Consider the following 18,317-nt stretch of genomic DNA (forward strand, 5'->3'; position numbering starts at 1 on the left):
AGACGGAGTCTTGCTCTGTCGCCCAGGCTGGAGTGCAGTGGTGCGATCCTGGCTCACTGCAACCTCAGCCTCCCAGGTTCAAGTGATTCTCCCACCTCAGCCTCCTGAGTAGCTGGGACTACAGGCTCCCGCCACTACACCAGGCTAATATTTGTATTCTTAGTAGAGTGGGGGTTTCGCCATTGTTGGCCAGGCTGGTCTTGAACTCCTGACCTCAAGTGATCTGCCCGCCTCGGCCTTCCAAAGTGCTGGGATTACAGGTGTGAACCACTGCGCCCGGGTCAAAAGGGGACATTTCATGAAAGACTTGAAAGAGGTAGAGCAGTCAGGCAAATACTTTATCTGGGTCAAGAGCCCCTAAGACCAAAAGAACAGCAAGCACAAAGGCTTTGGACTGAGATTCTGTTGGCAGTGTTTAGGAAACAACAATAAAATCATTTGGTCAGAGCAAACAGAATGAAGGAAGAGTAGTGGGAAAGAAGGTTGGAGAGGTAAAGGGGAATGAGATTATATTGAGCATTGTATAGGCCACGGTAAGGATTTTGGATTTTAAGTATGGTGGGAAGCCAATGATGAATTTTGGAAAGGGAAATAGCCTTGTATTAGTTTGCTAAGGCTGCCATAACAAAATATCAAAGAAAGAGTAGCTTAAATAACAGCTATGGGGTCTAGAAGTTCAAGATCAAGCTGTCAGCCTATTTGGTTTCTTTCTTTCTTTTTTTGAGATGGAGTCTTGCTCTGTCGCCCTGGCTGGAGTGCAGTGGCACAATCTCGGCTCACTGCAGCCTTCGCCTCCTGGGTTCAAGCGATTCTCCTGCCTCAGCCTCCCGAGTAGCTGAGATTACAGGCACGTGCCGCCATACCCGGCTAATTTTTTGTATTTTTAGTAGAGATGGGGTTTCACCATGTTGGCCAGGATGATGTTGATCTCCTGACCTCATGATCCGTCCACTTTGGCCCTATCTGATTTCTTCTGAGGCCTTTCTGGCTTGTGGTTGGCCTTTTCCTTGGTATCTCCTCACATGGTCTTTTCTCTGTGTGCACACATATCTGGTGTACCATTGTGTTTCCAAATTTCTTCATTTTTTTAAGGGTACCATTCAGATTGGATTTGGACCTACTCTAGAGGCCAGATGTTTAACTTAATTGCCTCTTTAAAGGCGCTGTCTCTAAATATAATCACACCCTGAGGTATTAGGGTTTAGGGATTCAACATAGGAATTTTGGGGGAACACATTTCAGCCCATACATAGCAGGGCTCATTTGCTTTACTTAGCCTGCTGAGAATTGACTTGGGGTGTGTGGAGGGGGAGGGGGAGTAGATGGTGGTGGGGGAGGGGGGCGTGGATGGTGGTGGTGGAGGCAGGTGTAGCCAGGTTATTGAGGTGAAAATGGAAACAGAGTTAGGAGATTAGACAAGACGACAACATGCAGTATGGAAATAGCTGTGGAGTTGATGAGACGTTATCAGAATTGTGATTTATTTTGAAAGTAGAATGCATAGGATTATTTTGAGAGTAGATTTTTAGATTTTTTTCTGTTCTTTTTATTTATGAAAAATTTAAGCTGGAAAAAAATGCACTTTACAAAGACCAAGTACAGTTCCCCTTTCCTGGCTTTTTTTTTCTCCCCAACCTGAGTTGATATCTGATATAGATATTGGGACTACCTCAAATTCTGCTTCTCTATGATTCTGCGTCTCTGAGATTCATCTTAGAATTTATTTCTGGACAGATTGTTCATATTCTTGGAAAACAGCTCTTGGATTTTAACTTGTCCTGCTGTTGGGTTGTGTAAGGGAGGCAAATAATTTTTTTTTCAACCCTCGTAAGTTATTTGGAATGGTCCTCTCTAACAAAAGATTAGCAAAAGAAAAACAAATATAAGTTTGTTAACATGTATAATTCATAAATATATGGGAGATACTCAGAGAATGAGTTGGCTTTTAATTCCAGCTTATATAGTATCTTCAACAAAGAACAGTAAATGTTTAGAAAAATGTCAAGACAGCGAAAAAGGACTTTGAGTTTGTAGGGGCAGCAACTTGTAGAAAGGCAAATAATGGCAGGCAAAGCATAATTAGTAAACTTGTTAATGTGGATTCGTTTGGTGTCGTATCCAGACCAATACAGATGTAAAGTTGTATTTGGTGGTTAACTTGTGTTCTTCCACGGTAGAAAGGGGATGGGTTTTTTTTTGTTTTTTGTTTTTAACCTTTTTTGTCTTTGGAGTAAATTTACGTCCTGCTTTTAGGCAAGTGGAGGGCAGAGAGCTTTCCTGCATCTGCTTTTTAATTGCCTTCAGTTCAACAATCCTTATGCCAAGGAGGCATATTTTGAGGTGGCATATTGCTGTCTCCTACAGTTGACTGTTTGGCACAGAAGTACATGGCCTGACTAGCCAACTTATTATAGAATGAAGGCCTTTACAGCTTCTTTGGAAGTGGTGAATGACAAATCCAAAACTACTCAATATAAGAACTAGGACCTACTTCTGGTAGTCTCGAACATTTTAATACCTCTGTATCCTTACATGTTGCCCTGCCCTCCCACCCCAACAAGTATTTTGCTTTTTTTTTTTTTTTTTTTGAGACAGGTTTTTGCTTTGTTGCCCAGGCTGGAGTACAGTGGCATGAACTTGGCTCACTGCAACTTCCACCTCCGGGGCTCAAGCCATCCTCCCATCTCAGCTCTGGAGTAGCTGGGACCATAGATGCACCATGCTTAGCTAATTTTTGTATTTTTTGTAGAGATGGGGTTTTGCCATGTTGCCCAGGCTGATCTTGAACTCCTGGACTCCAGTGATCTACCTGCCTTGGCTACCCAAAGTGCGGGGATTACAGGCGAAAGCCACTGTGCCCCGCCCTGTTTTGCATTTTGTGTTTATCATTCCTTTGCTTTAAAAAAGTTTTATCACACACACATATATATATATATATATACCTAAATAATACACCGTTTACTTTCACTTGTTTTTTGGCATTATATCAATGGGACTCATATAGTATTTTTTCATGAGTTGCTTTTTTCACTCATGTTTTTAAGATTAACCACTGTTGTAGTTTGTGGCTGAATTCTGTATTTCCCTGTGTTACAATATTCCACTGTGAAGAAAATTTTCATTATATGAATATACCACAGTTTTTTTATTCTGCTGTCAGTAGACTTGGATTGCTTCCGGTTTAAATAATTGAGCTTATTGCCCTGAGGCTCTCTTTGCTCTTATTTATTGATCTGAAGCTTAGAGTTTTTCTAGGGTTTCCTGGGAAGAACCAGTATCTAAATACATGTTTATAGGTCTGTGGTTTTCTCTGCTGTTTTCTCCATTAATCTGATCAAATTTACATGTCTTCTAATGATTTCTAAAAATTTGTGATCTGCTAACATTGTCCTTTCCTGTTTTCTGTCTATCATGATTTTATTCTCACAAACCAAAAATAAATAAATAAATAAATTTTTTTCTATCACTTAAATGTGATTATTTTTTTATTATTTATTTATTTATTATTTTTTGAGACAGGGTCTCATTTTTCACCCAGACTGGAGTGAAGTCGCCCGATCTGGGCTCGCTGCAGCCTGGACCTCCTGGGCTCAAGTCATCCTCCCACCTCAGCCTCCTAAGTAGATGGGACTACAGGCATATGCCACCATGCCTGGTTAATTGTTTTGTATTTTTTGTAGAAACGAGGTTTCGCTACATTGCCTGCTGGTCTTGAATTCCTGAGCTCTAAATGTGATTATTTTATATGGAAGGTAGATAAATCCCAGTGTTCAGTCTTCCATCTTAGGCCAGAGGTTCTCTTCCTTGTCTTTCTTTGCATGTTATTCTTAGTTTTTGCTTGACTTTTTATCTTCAAGGATTTACTTAAGTGTACCTTGTCTTAGACGCCTTCCCTGACTGCTTCTTTCTTTCTTACATTCTGTGTTTGTCTCTGTCATTGTGTATTGTACTGGCTCATCTCATTATTAGACAGTCAATGCCTGATGGTGAGGAATTTTGTTTTTACCCTTTTTATCCTTAACGCAGCATGGTATCTGATATGTAAAAGGTGTTAAATAAATGCTTATTGAGTAAATACATGAAAAAATTAGTATAAATGGGGCTGGATGCGGCGGCTCATGCCCGTAGTCCTAGCACTTTGCGGGGCCAAGGTGGGTGGATTGCTTGAGCCCAGGAGTTCAAGACCAGCTTCGGTAACATGCCAAAACACTGTCTAAAAAAATACAAAAATTAGCTAGGTATGGTGGCCTGTGCCTGTGATCCCAGCTACTCTGGAGACTGAGGTGGGAGGATTGCCTGAGGCCAGGTGGTCGAGGCTGCAGTGAGCTGAGATCGTGCCACTGCACTCTAGCCTACACAACAGAGTGAGACCTTGTCTCAAAAAAAAAGGGGGGGGGGAGATGGGAGTGGTCTGTAATAGATACCTAGTCATCAAACTGGCACAGTAGTTTTGCAGATAAGAATCGGGAGCTTGACATGGTGGCACATGCCTGTAATCCCAGCCACTCAGGAGGCTGAGGTGAATTACTTGAGCCCAAGAGTTTAAGATCAGCCTGGGCAGTAAAGCAAACTGTCTCAAAAAAAAGCAGAATAATCTTCCTGCGGTGCTACCAGTCTGTGGGGGATTTCATTTTCATAGAGATGTAACTGCTTTTTAGTTCATAAAGGCAGTTTTGGAGACTGATATACCAAATATTTTATAGAAAAGAAAAGCAACAGTTTAATTTTGTGTGATTTTGCTTTAATATTAAGCTGACATGACTGCTCTGTATATTGAGGGATACATTTATCTTAGGCTAAGACTTCTGATATGATAGAATGTTTAAATACTTAAAAACTGAGAAATAGGGGAGGCTGAGTGGTGAGTTGTATGTCTTTAACTACTAAAATGTGTTTTTTGAATAGGTATATTTATGTAGTTCAAAATTTAAAAATACAAACAGCATATATTATGAAGTGTTCTTACCTTCATTTCCCTCCAGCTGTTCAAAAACGGATTAGCTTTTGGGGTTCCCTCTGCAGAGCAACCAATTTTATTAGTTTACAAATAGTGTTAGTTGTGTGTGTGTGTGTGTATACTTGTACTTGGATTTTTTTTTTTTTTAATTCTGCTAAGCTGATTACTTGTATTGGTGTAAAGAACAGCTGAATCAAAATGTGTGTGTGTTTTTTTCCAGATACATCAAATTACAGAATGGCTTGCAGGCGCTTTTGATTTCAGACCTAAGTAATATGGAAGGTAAAACAGGAAATACAACAGATGATGAAGAAGAAGAGGAGGTGGAGGAAGAAGACGAAGATGATGACGAAGATTCTGGAGCTGAAATAGAAGATGATGATGAAGAGGGTTTTGATGATGAAGATGAGTTTGATGATGAACATGATGATGATCTTGATACTGAGGATAATGAATTGGAAGAATTAGAAGAGAGGGCAGAAGCTAGAAAAAAAACTACTGAAAAACAGGTGCGAGTCATGTCTGTTTTCTTCTAATTTGGGAATTCTTTGGAATAACTTCTAAACTCAAGCTTTATTTCTTAATGGCAAAAAGGAAGTATATACTTATCTTTTGGTCTTAAGTAAAGGTCTATTCTGTATCAGGATTACATTTTGAAAACATTTTGCTCCAATTATAAAAGTAATAAATGCTCATTATATAAACTAATGGAATGTAAAGAAAACAAAAATATAAAAATCACCCATAGCTGTATCTCTCAGAGGTAAGCAACACTCAGAGTTATTTGAATTCATGTGTATTTGTATACATTATATATTTTAAAAACAAATACTGGTAGATGAGGAGCTGTCGAATTCCTAGTCTAGATTGGAGAAATAAGAGTATGTTATCCTTGGTGAGACTGGAAAAAGAAGAAGAAAAGAATGGGGCTAGTGTGAAATCTTTACATGGGCCTAGGGCTCTAAGAGTTATTGTATGGGTAGTTTCTATATAGATAATTGAGTTTGGTTTAGCTCTCTATATGGGAAAGCAAAGGTCTGGACAAATACTTTGGAAGAGTTGAAATAGAAACTGGGCAGTTAAGCTTATTTAATATGTAACAACAATCAGTGGATAGATAAATAAGGCTTGATAGGGAGAATTTCTTAATATCTTTTGAAGAATATCTCCATTTTCATAGTAGGGAATACCCAGAGGATAATTTTTGGAGCCATTACAGTGGAATTGACCAGCAAAAGTTGGTTAAAGCTAGTTTCTTGAATATTGATAATATATTCAACATGGTACAGTCTACATACAAAAAGGCCGAGATGGGCAGATCACTTGAGTCCAGGAGTTCTGAGACTAGGCTAGGTAATGTGGTGAAACACTGTCTCCCTAAAACATTAAAAAAAAAAAAAAAAATTAGTTGGGTGTGGTGTTGTATGCCTGTGGTCCCATCTACTTGAGAGACTGAAGACGGGAGGATCACCTGAGCCCAGGGAGGCTGAGGTTGCAGTGAGCCTTGATTATATCACTGCACTCCACCCTGGCTGATAGAGTGAGACTTTGTTTCAAAAAAAGTCTCAAAAAAAAAAAAAAAAGAAAAAGAAGAAAAGTGGTCACCCTTAAAGATGGGAAGAGTTGAGGTATAAGTAGTAGATATGATTTAATAGTCATTCATCTTGGAAAAAATTATTTTTTTTAAAAGGGAGTTGTACCAGTTTTTTACTAAGTTGTTGGATTGAGTCATATTTTTAAGAAACTTTTTGCTGTTTACTACTCAGATTATTAGTGATCCTGTTTTTGGGTAGCATGATAGACCAAGTATTAAATAGTTTTAACTTGGAAAGCTGTAGAGATGAACACCAAAAAAGGGGGAAAAAAGGTATATATATATGTCACTTGATATTCTGTATGCTAAGGTCTCTATGAACAGATTGGAAATTAATAGATTCACTTTTAACTTAAAATAGATCTCATAATTCCAAATAGAGCATTAATAGAAAGGAAGAAATTATAAAAGTCACAAAACAAAAAGAACACTGACAGGAAACCTGGGTTCTAATTCTGGCTCTGTTCCTGTCTTTCTGCATGATTTTAGGTGTTTTCATTTTCTTTTTTTTCTTCTCAGTTTTAAAACAAGAATATAAAATTCTGAGGCCCATTTTAGCTCTAAGCCTGACCATAAACAAGAATATAAAATTCTGAGGCCCCTTTTAGCTCTAAGCTTGACCATGTTATAACTTCTTAACTGAATACTTCTTATCTATATATTTTTTTCTATATCTTTCCATCTATCTATAAGTAGCTTTTCCCATGTTCCAACTTCTTTATATGTCCTATTAACTGACAAAGCATTTTACAACAATTAAAAATTGTTTTGACAGGCATTTTAAATGTCAAGACATTATAGCATACTTTAGATTTACACAGCAATTGTGAACACCTCTGACAAATGAACATGTGTGTTCAGCCTTTTTGGCACCCCTTTTTGTTTTGCTTAGGTAGATCAAATTCTAAGTTGATCTTTTCTAGCAGCGGGGTCGGTGTCTAGTGATCATTTTTAAAATGGCTTAGATGCTACCTTTCTTTTCTGATAACTCAGTGTGATATAATCCTTATAAGATATTGACCGCTAATTTTACGGATTATCCTACTGGGACAGTGGAACCTAAGTAGTTTGAAGACGAGATCAAATTGTTTTGATTCAGAAGCAATGGGTTCACTAGTGAAAGGAAAGATCCCATGATCGTAAGTGGTAGATGTTTATATTTGTTGAATAACTTTCTGAAAAAAGGAAATAAAGTAGATTAGCCTTGGTAAGAGGTGGCTTAAGAGTGGTTTTATAATCTAATTTTTATTTGAAAAATTTGTGAACCTTGTTTAAGGTAAATATGAGAATTAATAAAGGAAGTGAGAAGAAAAATATTTGATCGTTTTTTGGATAACATTTACCTAATTAAGAAGTTAACTACTTTTCTGAGGCATCTTTTTTATCCCTCTCCATTTTCCTCCTTCCAAAAGAAGTTGTTCTTGATTTTAAAAGTTTGATAAATTAAAAAGATCGAAATTTAAATATAATATACATTGAATTAAGATTTGTTCAGGGCTTTCTTAATTCAATTCTCAAGTATGAATTTCTCAGGTATGAATTTTTTAGGTAGAAAATTCTCAAGTATGAATTTCTTTTCTAGCAATCGCAGAGCCTGTTTTTGCTGTGGTCAAAGCTGACTGATAGACTGTGGTTTAAGTCAACTTATTCAAAAATGTCTTCAACCCTGCTGGTCGAGACAAGAAATCTTTATGGGGTAGTTGGAGCTGAAAGCAGGTTAGGCACCTATTAAAACATCACAGAACAGGTTAGATTGTGGTTTGGAGAACTGGATATTCCCCAATGTTTTAACTGAGTTTATGTGCCTAAGTCTTCAAAACGGGGTTTATAGTATCAAGCGAGGCTGTTTGGTTCTTCTGAAAACACACTTTCATTTTCTGAAACATGGCTAGACTTTATGCTAGGTACATGCTATTTTTGAAAAGCTCTTTTTTTAAGAGGGTAACTTTATCAAAACAATCTGTTTCACCAAATATGTTAGCCCTGTAAAATTGACATTTTCAAAGTTTGAAGAAAACAAACAAATTTGGGAAAGTTAATAATTCACCTTTCTATCTTCAAGGATTCAAATTGACTGTTTTTTCCTCCTGTTTTTGTCTTTTAACTTACTGTAATTATGCCCCAATACTTCGGGTGCAGTGGCTCACGCCTATAATCCCAGCACTTTGAGGGGCTGAGGTGGAAGGATTGTTTGAGTCCAGGAGTTTGAGACCAGCCTGGGCCTCATAGCAATACCCCGTCTTAATAAACAAAACAAAACAAACAAACAAAAAAACAATAATTTGAAGTGCAATTTGGTGTACCTGTTGGCCATCAATTTTGTTAAAAACTCTGATTTTCCCAAAGTATTGGGAGAATATATACTGATAAGTAATGTATGCTATATATCTTCAATTAGAAGTGAAGAACTAAAAAGCCTTTTTAACATTTAGTTATATTTTTTAATAGCTACTGATTTTATCTTTTTTATCACTTACTATTTTTGTTAGATGTTTTCCTAAAATGTTATCTTATTCTATCTTAACAAAATTTTCTGAGTTACATGTTGAGAGGTTTCACATCTAGTAACTGAGTCACTCAACACAAAGCTTTTAATTGCTTAGAGACCTTCAGAGATATCTACCTAGATATGTTACTTCCGCAGATTTCCAAAATCTAATAATTCAGGGGAAAAACTTGGTTCAGAATTCTGAAATGCTGACGTGAAGTGGTATTTGGGTGGGCTGTCCAGTCCCTCTTCCCTTTTTTTCTGTCTGTTTCTGCTTTTTTTCCTTAGGTCTGCACCTGTTCAGCATTTGGCAGGATGGCAAGAGGAGGAGCAGCAGGGTGAAACTGACACAGTTCTGGTGAGTTTCACTTTGCTGCTCCTCCTGATTCTCAGGGAAAGAATTTTGTTACTCTTATTGGAAAGCATCCATCTCCAAATGAATCCTTAAGATAAGATGCGAATATTATTCCTTTAGGGTTGACTCAACTATTTGTATGTGTTCTAATTACTCCAGTCTGCAGCGGCTCTTTGTGTTGGAGTTGGGAGTTTTGCTGATCCAGATGACCTGCCGGGGCTGGCACACTTTTTGGAGCACAGTAAGAATTTGTAAAATATCATTCCCTGGTGTGTGGTTTTTTTTTCCACCTCTGAACTTATATGAATTGATGTCAGAGATTCATAATTGATTTGGCAGAAGTATGATATATTTAGCAAGAGAAAAGGCTAAGAAAAAATCCTTGATTTATGAATATCATGGGGAAAACTTAATCTGAGTGTACTTATATTGAAAATTAGAATGAAACCACATAGAAAACTTTTAAACTGTGGATGTCACTATTGTTGAGCTGTGTTAAGGCCAACAGATCAGGAAATGATTGCCATTTTCCAGGAAATGGCCAGTCCTGGGGAGGGCAGTCCCTTCCAGGGTTAGCAAGGCCCCTAGCCAAAGTATCAGAACTATGGGAATTCCCTGGGTGAGGTGGCTCACACCTGTAATCCCAGCACTTTGGGAGGCTGAGGTGGGTGGATCACTTGAAGTCAGGAGTTCGAGACCAGCTGGCCAACATGGTGAAACCCCGTCTCTACTAAAAATACAAAAATTAGTCGGGTGTGGTGGCATGCGCCTGTAATCCCAGCTACTCGGGAGTCTGAGGCAAGAGAATCGCTTAAACCTGGGAGGTGGAGGTTGCAGTGAGCTGAGGTTGTGCCACTGTACTCCAACTTGGGTGATAGAGCGAGACTCCGTCTCAATTAAAAAAACAGAAAAAAACTAGAAATTCAAAAGGCATGATTAATATAAAAACAAAACAATAGAAACTTTTCATTTAATTTGGAATGTGCCTAAATAAAACCTATGTGGGGCCAGGCATGGTAGCTCACTCCTGTAATCCCAGCACTTTGGGAAGCCAAGGCAGGTGGATCACCTGAGGTCCGGAGTTTGAGACCAACCTGGCCAACATGGTGAAACCCCATCTCTACAGAAATGCAAAAGTTAGCTGGGCATGATGGCACACACCTATAATTCCAGGCACTCTGGAGGCTGAGTCAGGAGAATCGCTTGAACCCGAGAGGCAGAGGTTACAGTGAGCCGAGATCGCGCTATTGCACTCCAGCCTGGGCGACGGAGTGAGACTCCAGCTCAAAAACAAACCAAAAAACCCTATGTGGATGTTATATAGTTACAAATATTTATTTTTATTTTACAAATATTTATTTTAAATTACTCATTTTTTAATGGTCTGGTTTTCTAAAGTATTTGAGGGTACTTCTTACTTTGTAAATTTTTATAGTAGCAATTAATCTGCATATGTTTGTGCTTAAATTTTAATCTCCTTAAATTTAATTAAAGAGATTAAATTGTAAAAGCAGTAGCAGTTAATCTGCATACATGTTTGTGGATTTGTTTGAATTTTAATCTAATTAATTAAAGATACATTTTAACCTATTTAGATTTAAATCTTTTTGATCTCTTTATAAATTTTATGTTTGTCTTATCTTTCTTTAAAGATGAAATATTTGGTTTTTTTTTTAGTATAAAAGTAACACGAGCGTTATAGAAAGTTACAAAAACAAGTATAATTAAGAAAGTATTATTTAGGGTCGGGTGTGGTGGCTCACACCTGTAATCCCAGCACTTCGGGAGGCCGAGGTGGGCAGGTCACTTGAGGTCAGGAGTTGGAGACCAGCCTGGCTAACCTGGTGAAACCCCATGTCTACTAAAAATACAAAAATTAGCTGGGCATGGTGGCACATGCCTGTAATCCCAGCTACTTGGGAGGCTGAGGCACAAGAATCACTTGAACCCAAGAGGCAGAGGTTGCAGTGAGCCAAGATTGCATCACTGTGCTCCATCCTGGGCAACAGAGTGAGACTCTGTCTCAAAGAAAAAAAAAAATTCAGACATAACCATTTGATGTGTTGATCTATTTTCTTTCAGTTTTTCTTTGCATATAAGAAAGTTTATACATGATGAAAATATTGTCTATATCTTTGTGTTGTGTGACTTTGTGTTCTTTCCATTTAGTGGTATTCATGGGTAGTTTGAAATATCCAGATGAGAATGGGTTTGATGCCTTCCTGAAGAAGCACGGGGGTAGTGATAATGCCTCAACTGATTGTGAACGCACAGTCTTTCAGTTTGATGTCCAGAGGAAGTACTTCAAGGAAGCCCTTGACAGGTAACTAACTCTAAATATATTTTAATTTTAATGATCTAATAACACTTTGCAAATGTAAATAGAGTATTCTTGTACTGTAGAATTGTCACAGTACTTTACTTGGACCAGGCATGGTGACTCATGCCTGTAACTCAAGTACTTTAGGAGGCTGAGGTAGAAGGAGCGCTTAAAGCCAGGAATTTGAGACCAGCCTGGACAAAATAGTGAGAACTTGTCTTTACAAAAATAAGTAAATAAAAAATTAACCAAGCATGATGATGAGTGCCTGTAGTCCTTGCTACTCAGGAGGCTGAGGTGGAAGGATTGCTTGGGTCCAGGAATTCGATGCTGTAGTGAGCTACATTCACACCACTGCACTCCAGTCTGGGTGACAAAACTTTATTTGGAGAAAAAAGCTGTTAAACTATTAAATACACTTTGACTCTTATTCTATTATACATAGTCTTTGTATTAAAGATTAAAATAAAACTCAACACCTTTTGGGTTTTATTAATTTTATTAATAATGTATTCTCTATTGACTCATTATTTTATATATATATATATATATATATATATATATTTTTTTTTTTTTTTTAAAGAGATATGGTCTTGCTGTGCTGCCTAGGCTGGAGTGCAATGGTATGACTGGCCATCAATTGCATGAATGCATGGCTCAGTGCAACCTCAGTCTCCTGGGCTGAATGTGCCACCACCCCAGTTAACTTTCAAATTTTTTGTAGAATTGGGGGTCTCACTGTATTGCCCAGGCTGGTTTCAAACTCCTGGCCTCAAGTAATCCTCCTGCCTCAGCCTCTCAAAGTGCTGGGATTATAGGTGTGAGCCACTTTGCCCAACCATTTAAAAAACAGAATTTAGTAGAAAATACAGAGAAACAGAGAAGCAAAAAAAGGATAAGATTGCCTCTAATTTTACAATCTAGAGATAACCACCATTGATGTTTTGGTATAGACCCATCTATATTTATTAACGTATACTGATCATATTGTTCATACCCTTTTATAATTAATTTTTTGTTTGTTTATTTGTTTGTTTTTGAGACGGAGTCTTGCTCTGTCACCAGGCATGAGTGCAGTGGCGCGATCTTGGCTCACTGCAACCTGCGCCTCCCAGGTTCAAGCAATTCTCTTGCCTCAGCCTCCCGAGTAGTTGGGACTACAGGCATGCGCCACCACGCCCAGCTAATTTTTATATTTTTAGTAGAGACAGGGTTTCACCATGTTGGCCAGGATGGTCTAGATCTCTTGACCTCGTGATCCACCCACCTCAGCCTCCCAAAGTGCTGAGATTACAGGCGTGAGCCACCATGCCCGGCCTATAATTAATTTTAAACAAGATATATCATTTTAACTTATATAATTTATAAAACATGATTTTTAGTGATTATATGTTATTTACATTGTATAGAAGTACCATAAGGTGTTTAACGAGTTACATGTGATTGGACACTTGAGTTGTTTCCAGTTTTCTAATACTGTAATGGTGTGATGACTATCGTGATCTCTGTGAATATTCTTAATTATTTCTATTAAGTTCTAAGAAGTGAAATTGCTGAATATATTTGCAAATATAATTTTAAGACTTTTTTTTTTTCTTTAAGCTTTCAAAATTCATTGCAAAATTGTTTTCCAGAAAGTTTGTCAGTACAATAGTAGAAGTTTGAGATTATATGGTTGCAAACCAAAGTCTACACTGGAAAAAAGTAGAAAAGTAGAAAAAAGTTATACCTAATTCTAGATATATGCAAGATTGAAATGTTAAAAAAAAAAAAAAAAGAAAGAAACCTCACATTTGTCTAGTATGATGCAAGCTCCTTCAGAGTAGGAATTTTTGTCTATTTTTTGTTAATACATCTGCAAATCAAGAATTTGGTAAATACTCAGATTTGTTAAATGAATTAATGCAGTTCCTTTATAGCAAAAATTACCATAAAATCAAAAGATAAATGACCAAAAAAAAAATTGCAAAACATGGCAGAGATCTAATATTTAAAAAAAAATTGGCCTGGTGCGGTGGCTCACACCTGTAATCACAGCACTTTTGGGGGCCGAGGCGGGGGGATCACTTGAGGCCAGGAGTTCGAGGTCAGCTTGGCCAACACGGTGAAACCCTGTCTCTACTAAAAATACAAAAATTAGCTGGGCTTGGTCGCATGTGCATGTAATCCCAGCTACTTGGGAGGCTGAGACAGGAGAATCGCTTGAATCCAGGAGGTGGAGGTTGCAGTGAGCTGAAATCGTGGCATAATGCTCCAGCCTGAGTGACAGAGTGGGACTCTGCTCAAAAACAAAATAAAAAAGGTAAAAAGAAAATATCTCTTTTCTTAAGAGATTAATTTGATCTCGAAAAATCTTTTGGACATATTCCTATAAATTGGAAGCATATGCCACTATTTTTTTTTTTTTTCTTTTTTGGAGACAGAGTCTCACTCTGTTGCCCAGGCTAGAGTGCAGTGGTGTGATCTTAGCTGACTGCAACCTGATGCCTATAGTTGAGCACTTTGGGAGGCCAAGGTGCACGGATCACTTGAGCCCAGGAATTTGAGACCAGCCTGGCCAACATGGTGAAACCCCATCTCTACTGAAAATACAAAAATTAGCTGGGTGTGGTGAAGCAGGCCTGTAATCCCAGCTGCTTGAGAGGCTGAGGCACGAGAATTGTTTGAACCTGGGAGACAGAGGTTGCAGTGAGCTGAGATCGCACCACTGTACTCCAGCCTCGGTGATGGACCGAGACCCTGTCTCCAAAAAAAAAAAAAAAAAAAAAGAAAGATAAATTAGTGAAGGCAATGCAAATGGTGCCTGAGATGATTTTTCCTATAAATTTAGACAGGATCAGCAATACCTTCAGAGGAGACTTTAACTGTATAACTCTGAAGAAAACTGCATCTTTGCTCTTGTTACAGAGTTCTCAGCTCTTAAGTTTTACAAAATCCAAACAGGTCTTTGTATGTGTGAAGAAATCTTAAGCAGAAGACAAGTTGAATTTTTACAACTTTATATTTAGCTATGTCCATATATAAAGAAGGAAAAATAACTGATTATATTGGGGAAAAGGATAGGCAAATAGTATGTATGATATGAATACATTCTGGCTATCTCAGAGATTATGAAATTTGATATAAAATGTAATTAAGAAGTTTGTTTTGTTTCCTTTTAAAGAGTTGTTCTAAATATATTTTGTACAAGGACTGCTTCAGCATCTAAGAATATCACCTTACACATTTGTTTTTATTTAAAAAGAAAGCCACCCAATTAATAAGAAGAAAGCCACTGCATTAATAGGATAAATTAATGAGAATATCGAATCATAAATTTTTACCATAAGTAGAGCATTATAGGATGCAAATACTATAATAAATGCTATAATATTATACTTCTACAATGTATAAGGAATGAAAAGCCTTTATACATGTATAATATGCTCTTATATAACATGGATTAAGTACCTGTTTTTAATAGGTTAGCAAAATCTGATTCCCTCACACAGGCCACATTGTTTATAAGTATCTTGGATCATTTAAATAAACAGCTGAGGAAATGACTAAATTTTTACTCCAGTAAGTGAGCATGGAAGCCATCTTTACCATGGTGGCATCTTCTATTTTCAGTAAATTTGAACTTTATTTTATCAGTATTTCATGGTAAGAGTGACAAATACCAAAGCTTAGGATGTCCACTTCTAACAGGAAACCCTCCCCATTATAAGCTGGGAATACAGAATCTTCACCTTCAGCTTGTGGAAATGGATGAGGCATCCTGGGTAGTTACAGCCTAGATTCCAAGTGCCTAAGTATTATGGGGAACCCGAAGTCTTGATTGTGGCTTCATGGGCCAGAGCTGGTAGTGTTCCCAGGAGCCTGGGAGAAGCAAACATAAGCCCTCTCAAAAGGAAGATGCCTTCCTCCTAGGCCCTAAATTGTTACAAATATTTTTTCAAGTAAAATAACCAACATTCAGTCAAAAATAAGCAGGTACTCAGGAAAATAATGCAACATGATTGAGAACAGATGACACAAACAGGTTCTTAGACATCTCAAGTATTGGCATAGTTACACACAATTTCTAAAATAATTATACTTTCTATTTTTTAAGAAATAAAGGCCAGACGCGGTGGCTCATTGCCTGTAATCTCAGTACTTTGGGAGGCCAAGGCGGGTGGATCACCCGAGGTCAGGAGTTTGAAACCAGCCTGGCTAATATGGTGAAACCCCATATCTACTAAAAATACAAAAATTAGCTGGGTCCGGTGGCGGGAGCCTGTAGCCCCAGCTATTCAGGAGGCTGTGAGGCAGGAGAATCACTTGAACCTGGGAGGCAGAGGTTGCAGTGAGCCAAGGTAGTGCCACTGCACTCCAGCTTGGGTGACAGAGCGAGACTCCATCTCAAAAAAAAAAAAAAAAAAAAAGAAAGGACAAATTTGAATATACTTGCAAGGAAAAAGAAACTGTAAATATGACCTAGGAGATTTGTAAAATGAAAGGATACATCTGGAACTGAACTATGATAAAAAATTGAAAAAGTAATGGACAAGTTTAAGAGTAAATAGAGTTGAAGATAGAATTAGTAAGCCAGAAGATAAACCAGAAGGAATTAACCCAAATATAGCATAAAGAACATATATAACCCAAATATAGCATATAGCACAAAATTAAAAATACAAAGAATATAAGGCATAGAGGATAGAATGAAAATATCCCATATATTTTACTTGGAGTCCTAGAAGGAGGAGAGAGAAAATTGAAGTAGAGACAACATTTGAAGGGTTGATCACTGGAAAATTTTCAGAACCTGTTGTAAGATATCAAATCAGAGATTAAAGTCTAATAACTTCCAAAAGGATACATTAGAAGAAATATAGAAAATTTTTGCCAGATAAACGAGAAAATTTTCTTCAAAGGAAGATGAGTTACACTTACAGATGACTACTTAACCTCAGTGCTCTGAAGAAAAATAACTACCAACTAATAACTAGAATCACAAATTGTACACTAAATAAAAATATCTTTTAGGAATGTTAGTAGGCTGGGCATGATGACTCATGCCTATAATCCCAGCACTTTGGAAGGCCAAGGCAGGTGGATTACTTGAGCCCAGGAGCTGGAGACCAGCCTGGGTAACATGGTGCAGGGAAAAAGTTAGCAGGGCATGATGGTGCATGCCTGTAGCCTTAGCTACTTGGGATGCTGAGGTGGGAGGATCACCTGAGCCTGGGGAGGTCAAGGCTCCAGTGAGCCATGATGTGCCACTACACACTCCAGTCTGGGTGACATAATTAAATAAAATTAGTTTCATTATTTAAGTCAACAGAAATTATCCAACCCATCATTAATCATACCAAGTACTGAAAAGAAAAAAAATGCCCCAGTATATCTAGCAGGTAGTTAAGTTAAAAGTTACCTTATTGCAAGCAAAAGTTAAAAATTTATTAAGCCTGAGCAATGTAGGGAGACCCCGTCTCTACAAAAAATTTAAAGATTAAAAAAAAAAATAGTAGTGCACATCTCTAGTCTCAGCTATTTCGGAGGTTGAGGCAGGAGGATTGCCTGAACCCGGCAGTTTGAGGCCACAGTGAGCAGTGATTGTGGCACTGCATTCTAGCCTGAGTGATAGAGTGAGACACTATATAAAAAAAAAAAAAGTTAACATTTTAGGAAATTAATTTTTTAAATTGTTTTATTTTGCTGGAAAAACACCAATTTTTGAATAATTTTTAACAATTTAATTGCATTGCTATTATATATTTATATAAGTGGAATTTGTATGTGTAATTTGATACATCACAGTTTATATAATTAAAAATTAATTTAAAAAGCAGATAAAATTATAAGATTAACTTAAATACCAAGTCTTTAAAATTCTGATTTAACTTTTAACTGAAATGTTTTTAGTCATTTGTAACCTTGCATTGAACTAAAAAAGTAAGCTTTATGTACTCTCTCTATAAAAACATAGATATACATAACATTACATAAATAGACTATCTGTGGTATTACAGTTTTACAAAGGAATGAATAGGAGAAAATTTCTGAAAAGGCTCCTAAGGGTTGATAATGGAAATACAAAGGGCTGATAAATATTGGTTTAGAAATAGATATATAGGTAATAAAACTATAAAGAAAAGGAGAGAAATTACTACTATACATTCAGGATATTTCATGAGGTAAGGGTGTGAGCCAGGTGCTTCTAGAGTGTTGACAATGGTCTGTTTCTTCACCTGGGTGGGCCACTCAGATGTCGTTTATATGTTCATATTTTATTAACTTTTCTGTATGATTGTTATTAAATATATTTCACAATGAAAAAGTTAAAGTAACGTGTAGATATTCGTTTAAAATACAGAAATGCAGATTATTTAGATTTTATATACTTAGGATTGTGAATTAAATCTCCAACTTAGTAAGTTTCTTAATTAAAATAATAGATGTTGATTGATGAAAGTGAACAAAAACAGAAATGCCAGTTTTGTTTTTTGTTCAGATGGGCCCAGTTCTTCATCCATCCACTAATGATCAGAGATGCAATTGACCGTGAAGTTGAAGCTGTTGATAGTGGTAAGAGGAGTACTTTATGTGTAACTACAGTTTTTTCCTTCATGAAAC

General features: G+C 37.2%; 1 protein-coding gene across 3 annotated transcripts in view; it reads left to right on the plus strand.

The window, feature by feature from the left end:
• LOC105495043 (nardilysin convertase) overlaps positions 1-18,317 on the plus strand; it is a 98,325-nt gene that overhangs the window by 41,367 nt on the left and 38,641 nt on the right. For 2 of the 3 annotated variants that reach the window (XM_011764174.3, XM_011764176.3), the window contains exons 2-7: positions 5,178-5,466; positions 8,134-8,267; positions 9,328-9,397; positions 9,554-9,635; positions 11,564-11,717; positions 18,196-18,269. In XM_011764174.3, the coding sequence (XP_011762476.1) occupies positions 5,178-5,466; positions 8,134-8,267; positions 9,328-9,397; positions 9,554-9,635; positions 11,564-11,717; positions 18,196-18,269 (803 nt within the window). The remainder of the gene's footprint in view (positions 1-5,177; positions 5,467-8,133; positions 8,268-9,327; positions 9,398-9,553; positions 9,636-11,563; positions 11,718-18,195; positions 18,270-18,317) is intronic. The other variant, XM_011764175.3, reaches the window with a different exon arrangement.

The sequence above is a fragment of the Macaca nemestrina genome, chromosome 1, assembly GCF_043159975.1.
Source record: "Macaca nemestrina isolate mMacNem1 chromosome 1, mMacNem.hap1, whole genome shotgun sequence".
Taxonomy (NCBI): Eukaryota; Metazoa; Chordata; class Mammalia; order Primates; family Cercopithecidae; genus Macaca; species Macaca nemestrina.